The sequence below is a fragment of the Salvia splendens genome, chromosome 11, assembly GCF_004379255.2.
Source record: "Salvia splendens isolate huo1 chromosome 11, SspV2, whole genome shotgun sequence".
Taxonomy (NCBI): domain Eukaryota; kingdom Viridiplantae; phylum Streptophyta; class Magnoliopsida; order Lamiales; family Lamiaceae; genus Salvia; species Salvia splendens.
The window spans coordinates 9,028,914-9,041,189 of record NC_056042.1 but is presented as its reverse complement, the minus strand read 5'-3'; the positions used below and the strand labels follow the sequence as shown (position 1 = coordinate 9,041,189).

At 42.6% G+C, this 12,276-nt stretch overlaps 1 protein-coding gene, 1 long non-coding RNA gene and 1 pseudogene across 3 annotated transcripts; 1 reads left to right on the top strand and 2 right to left on the bottom strand.

Annotated features, from left to right (window-relative positions):
- The first annotated feature begins 5,475 nt into the window (after positions 1-5,475).
- On the top strand, positions 5,476-6,775 carry LOC121756170. 2 transcript variants are annotated; one of them, XR_006040898.1, is made up of 3 exons: positions 5,476-5,669; positions 5,987-6,208; positions 6,658-6,775. It is a non-coding gene; the product is annotated as an uncharacterized LOC121756170 (long non-coding RNA). The 2 variants fall into 2 exon arrangements; XR_006040899.1 differs by lacking the exon at positions 5,476-5,669 and adding an exon at positions 5,819-5,861.
- Positions 6,578-8,465, bottom strand: LOC121756168 (cytochrome P450 CYP749A22-like). The gene is made up of 4 exons (XM_042151639.1): positions 8,125-8,465; positions 7,834-8,057; positions 7,164-7,769; positions 6,578-7,084 (listed from the first exon to the last, which is right to left on the bottom strand). Exons 1-4 carry the CDS (start codon positions 8,393-8,395, stop codon positions 6,653-6,655), a joined length of 1,533 nt encoding a protein of 510 aa, XP_042007573.1. The 5' UTR covers positions 8,396-8,465; the 3' UTR covers positions 6,578-6,652.
- An 88-nt stretch (positions 8,466-8,553) lies between these two features.
- LOC121756167 lies at positions 8,554-10,625 on the bottom strand (annotated as a pseudogene).
- Between the last annotated feature and the right edge of the window lie 1,651 nt (positions 10,626-12,276).

The following is a 12,276-nucleotide window of genomic DNA, read 5'->3' as shown; positions in this document are numbered from 1 at the left end:
CTGAGTCCCATTATCCGAAATGAGGATATGGGGTATGCCAAATCGGCAAACTATGTTCTTCCAAACAAAATCCAATGCCTTCGAGCTCGTTATCGTAGCTAATGGTTCAGCCTCCACCCACTTTGTGAAGTAGTCCACGGCAACGATCAAGAATTTCATTTGCCGAGGAGCTTGTGGTAGTGGTCCTACTATGTCTATGCCCCATTGCATAAAAGGCCAAGGGCTTTGCATAGCACATAGATCGGTCTGCGGCATCCTTGGGATATTTGCATGGATTTGGCACTTCGTACATTTCTTAACGAGCTGTACTGCTTCTTGTACCATAGTTGGCCAATAATATCCCCATCTCAGAACTTTTTTAGCTAAAGCTCTAGCTCCGATGTGGCTGCCGCAAGATCCTTCATGAACTTCTCTAAGGATGTAGTCCGTCTCTTCTGGTCCTACACATCGCAATAACGGTTGGAGGTAAGACTTTCTAAAGAGGACTCCTTCATGAAGTCATACCGAAGTGCTCGGCATGTGATTTTCCGAGCTTCTCTCTTATCCTCGGGCAGTTGTCCTTGATCTAGATACTTTGATATTGGCGTCATCCAGTTCGGCGAGCTGGTTACTCGAAAGTACCTCAGCATTCATCAATGCTTCTGTGCGGTAATTCCTCCACACTTTGCGCTCGGATATGAGGCCAACTTGCTTTAAAGTATCTGCTCGGCCATTTTCCGCTCTGGGAATGCGGACTTAGGATTATCCGAAAATAAGAGAAACTTCGGCTAATGCTTTGCGCTTTGCCCAAGTATTTTTTCATCCTTTCATCTCGGGCTTCACTTGTACCCAACATGTGATTCACTATGACTTGTGAATCACAATGGATTTTGAGAGATTTGATAAATAGACTTTGCGCTAACCGAAGTCCGGCAAGAAGGGCTTCGTATTCGGCTTCGTTATTAGTGGTTGGGAATAAGAACCGAAGGAATAAGTTACCTCGTGTCCGTCGGGAGCGATAAGTAGAATACCAGCTCCACTTTCCCGTCTTATTCGAAGCTCCATCTACGAATCCAAGCCAACAGTCCGGCGGCTCTACTTCGGGTTTCCTGGGGCTGTGTTGGTTCATCATTGGTAGGGCTTTTTCGGTTCGGCAATATAGGGATTGCTTGATCGACACTTTGCCTCTACCAGAAAATCTGCCAAGGCTTGTCCCTTGATGGCTTTCCGAGGTAGATATTCTATTGAATGTTCTCCCAACTCTATGGCCCACATTGGCAATTCTGCCTGATGCTTCAGGCTTAGTCAAAACTTGCCGAAGTGGAAGATCGGTTAAGACGCATACCTTGTGAGCATAGAAATATGGCCGCAGTCTCCTTGCTGCATTTACTAATGCCAGAGCAACTTTTTCCAGAGGTTGATACCTTGTTTCTGGACCTCTTAATGCTCGGCTTGTAAAGTAGATAGGACGCTGCTTTAGGCCTTCTTCTCGTACAAGTACCCGCGCTAATGGTTTGATCTGATGCCGCTAAATATAAGAATATCACTTCGGCATCTGTTGGAGCAGAGAGAATAGGGAGTTCGGCTAAATAACTTTTGAGTTCGTCAAAAGCCTTTTTCTGTTCGGCTCCCCACTCAAACTTTGGTGCTTTCTTCAAAACATTGAAGAACGGCAGTTGCTTTTCGGCTGCTTGGGAAAGGAATCGACTCAGTGCGGCTAGACATCCAGTTAGCCTTTGCACATCATGTATGGACTTCGGCATTGCCATGTTCTGAACAACTTGAACCTTAGGGGATTTGCCTTGAGTCCGTCCTTTGAAACCCAACAACCCAGAAACTTTCCCGAATCTACCAAAAAGGTACATTTTTGGGGATTGAGTTTGAGGTTGGCTTTTTTGAGCACGTCGAGAGTTGATTTGAGATTGTCTTCGTAATCCGAAGTGCTTCTACTTTTAACAACTATGTCGTCAACATAGACTTCAACCTCTTTTCCGATCAGGTGCCGAAATAGCTTGTCCTACCATCCTTGATATGTGGCTCCGGCATTCTTTAAAACCGAATGGCATCTTTTTATAAGCAAAAATGCCGAAGTCAGTAATGAAAGCCGTTTTTGAAGCATCATTCTCATCCATTAAAACTTGGTGGTATCCTTTATACAAATCAAGAAAACAGAAATTTCGAAGCCTATCAAAGCTTCTACTTTTTTATCTATGTTCGGAAGGGGGGTAGCAATCTTAGGACAGTGCTTATTTAGATCGGTAAAATCTATGCACATCCGCCATCCTCCTTCTTTTTTCTTGATCATCACAGGATTGGCCACCCAAGAAGGATATTTTACTTCGAATAATACATCCGCTTTCAGTAATTGGCGGACTTCGTCATGGATGACTTGATTTCTTTCTGCCGCAAAGAGTCTTTGCTTCTGTTTTATAGGCCGGACTGAAGGATCAATATTTAACCGATGTGTAATTACCTCGGAAGACACTCCGGTCATGTCCAACGGAGACCACGCAAAGACATCTTTGTACTCTTTGAGGAGCTGGATGGTCTTTTCCCGGAGCAGAGGTGTTCCCGCGAAACCGATCTTGACCGTTCTGGATGGATCATCTTCGTATAACTGAACTGTCATCGAGTTCGGCTCCGGTGTGACTTCGGTCATTTCGCCTGCCTCTGACTCCGGCTGCTGTGATTGCTATGCTTGATGGTGCCGATCTGATTGCTCGGCACTTTTAAGCGCAATCTGCAAACATTCTTTTGCTCTCTTTTGATCACCTCGGATGACTGCAATCCCTCCTTTAGTGGGGATCTTGATTGTGAGGTGATAAGTAGAGCAAATGGCCCGAACTGTGTTGAGCCAGTCTCTTCCCAGGATGATGTTATACGGGGACCGAGCTTTTACCACAAAAAATTCGATCATCGTACTGGAGCTAGTAGGCGCTCTTCCCACCGTAATCGGAAGGCTGATAGTACCTTCAGGGCGGGTGTCTTCCTGGGCGAAACTTTTCAGAGGAAGTGGGGCCGGACTGAGCCGAGCTGGATCCACTTCCAGTTTATCAAAACATTCTTTAAAAAGAATGCTAACCGACGCTCCTGTATCCACAAACACTCTGTGGATCAGTTTGTTTGCCACTCCGGCTTGAATGACAATCGCGTCTTGATGAGGAGAAATGGCCGGGACGGGATCTGCATCTGAAAACGTGATTACTTCCTCCTTCTTCAGCCTTTTATGCATAGGCTCCTCTCGATTGACGCTTCTGCGTTCTGCTTTTAGAGACGACTTAGTCTTCCCGGCTGGGAGAGCGTCAATAGTCTGGATTACTCCGTCATATTGCGGCTCGTCATCGTCTTCGGGATCCTGTTGCCTTTTAGGACCCTGAGGAGCGCAGTTCGCACCTCTCTGTTTCTTATTCTTCTTCGGCAGCTTGCTTTGGTATTTTTTTAACGTCCCTGCTTTCACAAGAACATCAATACCTGCTGCCAAATTTCGGCACTCCTCGGTATCGTGACTGTGGTCTTGATGGTAGGAGCAGTACGTATCCTGACTTCGGCGCGTGGCTGATTTCGTCATCCGCTTTGGTTTTTCGAACATATCAGAATGCAGTTCGAAAATTTCCGCTCTCGACTTGTTCAATGGTACGAACTGAGCGGGCGGTTTCTCAAGATCGAGACGTGGTCCCAATCTGCCTTGTACCGGTGCCCTTTGAATTCTTTCAAAAGGAGTTCGGCGAGGAAGCCCCTGATCGCTATGATCGGGCTTCTTTTTGTCTCCTCTGGATGAGCTGTCTAAAGACCGTTTTCGACGGTCTGCCTCATCGGCACGAGAAAACTGGTCCGCAATGTCCCACATCTCTTGAGCTGTTTGCGGACTGCACTCAACGAGCTTTCTGTAGAGAGCTCCGGGCAGAATTCCATTTTGGAATGCCGAAATGACAAGTAGATCATTGAGATCATCTACTTGTAGGCATTCCTTGTGGAATCTCGTCATGAAGTCGCTAATTTTTTCATCGCGACCTTGACGTATAGAAAGCAGCTGAGCCGAAGTGATTCGGGCTTCCGCTTTCTGGAAGAATCTCCTGTGAAAAGCATCCATTAGATCTCTGTAAGATCTAATGCTCCCTTGAGGGAGGCTGTCAAACCACCTTCTTGCGTTCCCGATAAGCAGCTCGGGAAACAGCTTACACATGTGAACCTCATTGAGACCTTGGTTCGCCATATTATACTGATAGCGTCCCAGGAAATCATGAGGATCCACTAACCCGTCATAAGTCATTGACAGAGTTCGGTAATTCTGTGGCAATGGAGTTCGGGTGATATCATCCGAAAATGGAGTCTTCAGCGCTCCATACATGGCGAATCCGACATCTCTTCGGTATGGTGGAGATGGAGTTCTCCTGTGATTTCGGTACCGAGGAGGAGAAGGAACATGTCGGTGGTGAGGATTCTTTCTCCTGGAAGATACGACACTACTGCGGTAGTGACTTTCATGTCTGGAGGGGGGAGGGAGAATCCGCCGTTTTCTTCTCCGGCTTCTGGCTCTTTTGCAGGAATGTTAAGAACTCATCCTGCTTCTCAGCCAAGAACGACTTGACAGCCTCATTCAAAGCGAGCTGCTGGGGAGGCTCGGTGCGATGATTATAATTACCATAATTATCATGATTATAGCATTATATTTATATAATTATAGCAATATAACGCTCATGGAGTCATGATTAATCCATCTTCCTTCAATCTCAAGGCTTAGAGCATCCATAATAGCGGACGAACGGACGGACGAGCGAACGGCTAGGGGCTCGTCTGTTGGAGTCGGCTAACAGGCAACGGACGAAAGGGGATGAAGCTCGGGTACAATATGTACCCTTGGGCCGGGATGACTGGGGTGGGATGATGCCCTAAATGGCAGGCATGAGTGCCGTGATGACGACGATGGCTGGCGGGATGATGGGCAGGGTGATGCCTGGTATGAGTGCCGGGATGGGGGCAATGGTGCCCCAAATGGCGGGGATAAGCGGGATGATGCCCCAAATAGGGAGCGGGACGATGCAGGGCATGCCTGCCGCTGCGGGGGTAGTAGAGTGGGGGTCCAAGGCCTGTATTCGACTAAGGACAATGTCTATCGGCCCTCTCTGGATTTTTTGACAGGTGGTTTACAGGCTTGTATTCCACTGGAGACTCAGTTCATCGGTGTTGAGACTTTCTCACTGGAGGAGTTGGGTCTATCTTCGATGAGGGAGCCTCCCACTGAGGGTGCACTGGTGGTAGGGGTGTCGGGGTTCTTCGGCTGGGAAGTCGAAGAAGAAGGGCAAGGGCAAGGGCAAGGGCAAGGGCAGGGGAGTCTTTCGCAGGCGGGGGATGAGGAGGATGCGGGGGATGGGGAGGAGGCCGGTGAGGGACGGAGGACCGTCTTGACTCCGAAGGAGTGCGTGGCTCTGTAGAGAACATTTTGGAATTATACTTTCCCATCTGCCAAACAAAGAGACCCTTGAAGTATTTATTGATAGAATTTTTCTGTAGAGAATGATTAAGTATTTTTTTACTATTAGGATGAGGAAAATATGAACTTGAAGGATACAATACGCTCTGAAGTCCGAATTCAGCTGAAGAAAATGGAAGCTGGATGCCAAAATATGGCTTCATTGTTGCATTTGTTGGGAATCATGGTGGGCAGTTGGCCAAATCCATCTCCACAAGAGGTTGGCTGAACTAGCTGCTCTATATTTGCGTTGTTGTGTATTCACATTATCTTTTGCTTTTAGGAAAAAGGAAAAATAAAAAACTGCTACCTTTTAATTTATTTCCTTGCTAACTTTAAATAGATTTCTAGCTTACAACGTAAGTATTTAAATTCTGGAAATTTTGACACACTGGCCCTTGCTCTTGAAATAGTGAGAAACCCTTGTGCTCGTGCAGTTTGTTTAAGTAAATTGTGTGCTTGTGTCAATCTCTTGCATGTGCTGTATATGCAAAGGAGGCATTTGGAATAGTTACTTGAAACTGATGATATTTTCAGGTACAGACAGCTTACAAAAAAAGCCTTGCTGACCTTTCATCCAGATCGAGCCTCACGATCTGATATCCATAAGCTGGTTGAAGCTGAAGAAAAGTTTAAGCTCATCCATCGCATGAAGGAAAATTCCCTCTTTTGTGACACCGAGTGAGTTCCAGTTTGTACTCTCACCGTAATTCTTTGCACCTTGAATACATGCGCCTTGAGTTGCTAATGATTCCCTGGGTACGAACATGATGCTGCACTTTCAAGATTTAGTAATCTAGCCCGTAGCCTCTTACAGGGTGGAAAAAAGCATCATTAATTCTTGAGATTAATTTCGTCTCGCATTACTGAGGAGATCTTTCTCCGTATACTATTATTTTCATGTAATTATGTTGTTAGCCATTAATTTTTTATGCCTAAATTACTTAGAGATAGATACTTGGAATCGCGCAGAAGAATTTGGAAAGGAAATATGTCCTTGAAAATTTAGTTATGAAGAGAAGTTAGCTTTTCCATTGTAAATTTTACATAATTGCATTTGCTTCTAAAAACTTTTGTTTTGTATTATTGAGAATCATAATATTGATAGTTGATTAGTCACAGTGTTTGTTTAGACAAACATAAAGATACTCCACTATTTATGCAAATATATCAACTTGGACTAAACAAGTCTGTTACACATTTTCAAGCAAGCGGGTGAAGCAAGATCCCAACTCCGTGCTGAGGCTTAACACTAATGTATATGCTAGGCGAGTGAACATAGTCGGGCGAAAGTGTGAACTTGTAGCGTTGAAGGATCATTGAGAGTGCTATCTTTGCCTCTGTCATCGCGAAGTTGAGGCCAACACATGTCCGTGGTCCATACCCGAATCCCAGGAAGGCCGTGGGGTTGCCATTGGTCGCCTTAGCCACCCCTTGAGAAAATTTCTCCGGTTTGAAAAGGTTAGCGTCTCTACCCCATATGTCAGGATTCCGGTGGATGGCTAGAGGCGGGATTGCCACCTTCACATCTGCAGGAATCTCGTATTTTCCCAACTTCACTTTGCTGTCTATTCTCCTTAGAATACTAGTGACAGGGCTGTATAGCCTCAGTGTTTCATATAATATCATGTTAACCTGCATATCAACAAGCATGTACATATAGTACTCTTTAATTACTTGTACATTTGTCAGAAAGATATAAATTTCTTCTTACAGTCTTTAATCTGGCAATCCCATCTGAGTTTGGGTTTCGTTGATCGAAAAGCTGCAACACTTCTTCTCTGGCTCTCTCTTGCCATTCTGTGTGGATTGCAAGGAGAAATGTGGTCCATGTCAGTAAGCTGAAAGTTGTTTCTTGTCCAGCAAAATAGAATGTTTTACATTCATCAATGATTTCAGCTGCTGATATTTGGCTCTTCGGATCAGTGTCGTGGTGACATTTTAGGAGTGATCCTAGAAAATCACTACCGAAACTGTCTGCTTTGCCACTGTCAACTTCCAACTGTCTCTTCTTTACTATTTCCATGATAGAATCGTGAAGCAACTGCTCGGTTTTCTCTGCTTCCATGTCATCCTTTGTTTTTATAAATTTCCTGAAAAATGTGATCTTAAGCCTGTTTCTGAAAATCAATAAACCAAGCTTTGACAGCATATCAAATATTTGTCTCCCTTCCAAATAGCTACTTCCAAAGGCCGTCCTCGAAATTACATCAGAGCTAAGCTGCTTGAATTCGCTGCAGACCTCGATTTCACGGCCATGTTGAGTCCTCCATTTCTCAAGCATGCTCTCGACGCAAGCAGTCATTCCTGGCAGCATGTCCTAGCAACACAGACACAACAATCAAGTGTCTACAATTTGAAAATGATCAAATTATGTTTGTTACCTTGAGACAGTCACCATGGAAAGCATGATTAGACAATTTCCTAAGCTTAGACCATTTTTCACCTTCTGCCACAACAAGCCAACTTCCAAACAATTTCTTGAAGTAACCTCTGCCCTTAATTTTTTGAAATGTACCATCCTTGTTGCTGAGGATTTCCTTGATCAGTTCAGGCTCAGAAACAACAAGTTCAGGCTCAGTGCCAATCCAATGAAGGAAATTGTTTCCTGTTTCAATTATGTAGATTGCTTATATGTCTGTACAATCATATACTTGGGAAAAAAGAAGATTTACCATAAACTTTAATCCAAGAGTAGAAATAAGGCTGGATTATTGGAAAAATATCATGATCTAGTAAGGACATGTCAACAGCATCATTTGTTTGCTGCTTCATCTTTATTATCTCCTTGGTGGTGCCATGGAAGAATCTGTAAGGAGGGCCTCTGATTCCTTGAATCTCCATCGAACGTTGGAGATGAAGAGGAATCCAGCACAATTTGTAAAGGATTATTGAAGGAATTACCAACACAAAAAGGGACAAGCACATAGCTAATAGGGGAATCATGGTTTCAGTTAATCAAGAATTGGAACTCTTATTGCAATATCATTCCAGTGGGGTTGATTAAATTTAAGCATAGATAAAGATTAATATATTTTCATTTTAATAGAATAAGCTACCATTTGACATTTAGTATATGTTTTTTAGGATAAAACAGTAGTAAGTAGATGCTAATGTCTGCTATTTTGTATTTCACATGTTGTCTTTATTATGAAATTATTTAAATAGTTATTATTACATCATAAGGAGTACAAGATCTTCTAAATTCAGTTACTAAGTCTGTAAATCAAACAAAACAACACATTTTCATACAAAAGTATATAATTATAGGGTGATGGTAACACTCAATCTTGTTTAAAGCGGCTGAAGCAAGATCCCAACTCCGTGCTGCGGGTTTGCACTGAGGACTATCAAAGGTGAGTGAACATACTCCAGTGAGAGTGTGAACTTGTAGCGTTGGAGGATCATCGAGAGCGCTATCTTTGCCTCACTGATCGCCAAATTGAGGCCCACACAAGTTCGCGGTCCATACCCAAATCCTAGGAAGGCTGTGGGGTTGCCATTCGTCGTCTTAGTCATCCCTTCAGAAAATCTTTCCGGTTTGAAAAAGTGAGCGTCTTGACCCCATATGTCAGGATTCCGGTGGATAGCTAGAGGCGGAATAGAAACTTTCATATTTGCAGGAAACTCGTATTTTCCCAACTTCACTCTGCTGCCAGTTCTCCTTATAATACTAGTGACAGGGGTGTATAACCTCAGTGTTTCATACAATATCATGTTAACCTGCACATCAACAAGCATGTATCAAAATTCAAAACTACATGTCACACTTCTTAGAGTATTTGGGAAACAAAAATATCAATCTTTTGTACAGTTTTTAATCTGGAAAGGCCATCTGAGTTGGGATTTTGTTGACCGAAGAGCTGCAACACCTCTTCCCTGGCTCTCTCTTGCCAGTCTGTGTGGATTGCAAGGAGAAATGTGGTCCATGATAGTAAACTGAAAGTTGTTTCTTGTCCAGCAAAATAGAAGGTTTTACATTCATCGATGATCTCAGCTGCTGATATCTGGTTCTTCGGATCTGTGTCGTGGTGACCTTTTAGGAGCGATCCTAGAAAATCACTACCGAAACTGTCTGCCTTGCCACTTTGAACTTCAAACTGTCTTTTCTTTACTATTTCCATGATAGAATCATGGAGCAACTGCTCGGTTTTGTCTGCTTCGATGTCATCCCGTATCCTTATAAATCTTCTGCCATGCCAAAAGTTATCACATGATCAGATTAGATGCATTACTATTTGCATGAGAGAAACATATAACATACCCAATGCCAAAAAGTCTGATCTTGAACACATTTCTGGAAATCAAGACACCAAGATTGGACAACATATCAAATATCTTCCTCCCTTCCAAATAGCTACTTCCAAAAGCTGTTCTAGAAATCACATCTGAGCTAAGAAGCCTGAATTCGCCGCACACCTCGATTTCTTTGCCATGGTAACTCCTCCATATCTCAAGCATGGTTTCGACACAAGCAATCATGGCCGGTACCATATCCTATTCAATAACATAAACAGACAAGGATTAATTATTTCTTCTAGAATAAAAATGATAAATCTTGTACATATTTATTACCTTGAGGCAGTCTCCATGGAAAGCATGATTAGACAATTTCCTAAGCTTAGACCATTTTTCGCCTTCTGTCACAGCAAGTCCATCTCCTAACAATTTCTTGAAGTAGCCTTTTACTATGGTTTTTGGATATGTACCTTCTTTGTTGCTGAGGATTTCTTTGATCAACTCTGGCTCAGTAACAACAATTTCAGGTTCAGTGCCAAACCAGTGAAGAAAATTCTTTCCTGTTTCATTCAATTTAGATAGACACAAGTGAATTAACAAAACGAATTAAACATAATAAACAGTTTCTGAAAACATAATACTGGTATTACCATATAATTTAATCCAAGAATACAAGTGAGGCTGAATTATTGGAAATATATCATGAGATATGTCCATAGTAGCTGCATCTTTTGTTTGCTGCTTCATCTTGATGATCTCTATGGTGTTTCCATGGAGGAATCTATAATGAGGGCCTCTGATTCCTTGAGACTCCATCAAACTTTGAAGATGAAGAGGAATCCAACATAATTTGTACAAGATGATTGAAGGAATTGTAATCAAAACAAAAAAGGGATACAACCATAGCTAAAAGGGGAATCATGTCTTAAATTAAACAAGAGTTTGGGGTTGATTACTATGTGTAGGAGGGAGTATTTGAGAGGCTTCTACACGTTGGCTAAATTCCAAGAAACTACCTCCGGGGAGGTAGTATCCGCCATTTGTTCCCGCAAAAAAAAAGTTTCCAGAGAGGGGAAAGACGCGAGAGCTTGTCGCGTGTTTACTTATAGACGCGTTTTCCTCTCGCGTCTCTAAAATGAAACACGCATGAAGCATTAGCGTGTCTAAACATACACGCATCAGCCTGATGCGTGTCTCAACCAGATCAAGGCAAGCATTATTTTCTCCATTCAAGGATGTATGTGAAGCTGGCGGCTGTGCAACTTCCAAGCGAGATAGAGGGCCGGTTCCAATAAATGTGTTATTTCCCAAGAAATTGGAATTATCTTCATCCATTAATTCGGCTGAGCATTTTATGAAGCCCACCGCCTCATTCCCATGCGCATTCACTACATGACTGTCATTCCCACAATTTTCAAACCTTTCCAAAGCATTGGAATCAGCATGATCATTAAATTCCAGCCCACAATTCATAGAACAAGACTTGATATTCTCGGCGTCATCATTAAATTCCAGCATGATCATTAAATTCCAGCCCACAATTCATAGAACAAGACTTGATATTCTCGGTGTCATCATTAAATTCCAGCATGATCATTAAATTCCACCCCCTTCATCTGTATCAACCTCTTCAATCTCCTCCATCATTCACTGCAAAAAAGCTTTCTTCATCTCCTCCACTTCCTCTAAGGTATGTATAGCCATTTCCTTCGACGCAGCAGACCCGTTTTCCATACCAGAACTTTCATCTTCATCGTACATAGCAGTATCTTCATCACCCTGTCTACACTCGGCGGCCAGAGGCTTTGCCGTAGGATCTGGCAGACGTCTTCGCGACGGGTCCGCCATTGACGGAAGACGGCAGAAGCTTCGAAATTTCATTCATTCAAACACGCATGAGCAAATCGCGTGTTTAATTGAAACACGCATGAGAAAATCGCGTGTTTAATTGAAACACGCATGAGCAAATCGCGTGTTTAATATGGATACACGCGTGACCTTCTCGCGTCTTTCCCCTCTCAGGTAGTTTCTTGGAATTTAGCCTCTACACGTTGGCCTAACCACATTGACAAGAGAGAATAACACATTTTTCACACTTTCTAATAAATGCGTCCACTAATATAATCTTCTTTATTTCATTTATCTCTTTCAATGGACCTCCCGTATCATATCAACAATAACTCGAGAATTATATTAGGAGTCTCGGAGTCATGGTTTTGTCGGGGCTCGACAAAACCAAGATTTAACGTAAGCTTTATGGCTTGATATAGGCTTATTCATAATAATGAAAGAAATTATTACAAGATGATTAACAGAATCTAGATATATACACAATTGCAAAAATAATTTTTAGAAGATGATGATATAAATTAGAGATGCATACAGTTGGAACATAAGCAGTAGAGTTGATAAACAAATGAACTAAAGAACAAACTTTTAATGAGAAATAATTAGAGCATGATAAATAATACTAGAGATACATACAGTAACCACATAAGTGGTAAAATGGATTCAAGAATAGATTTTTCTAAATCAAAGAGTATACTTTCAATTTAAATGTATAAACATAGTACTCCTTCCGTCCTGCC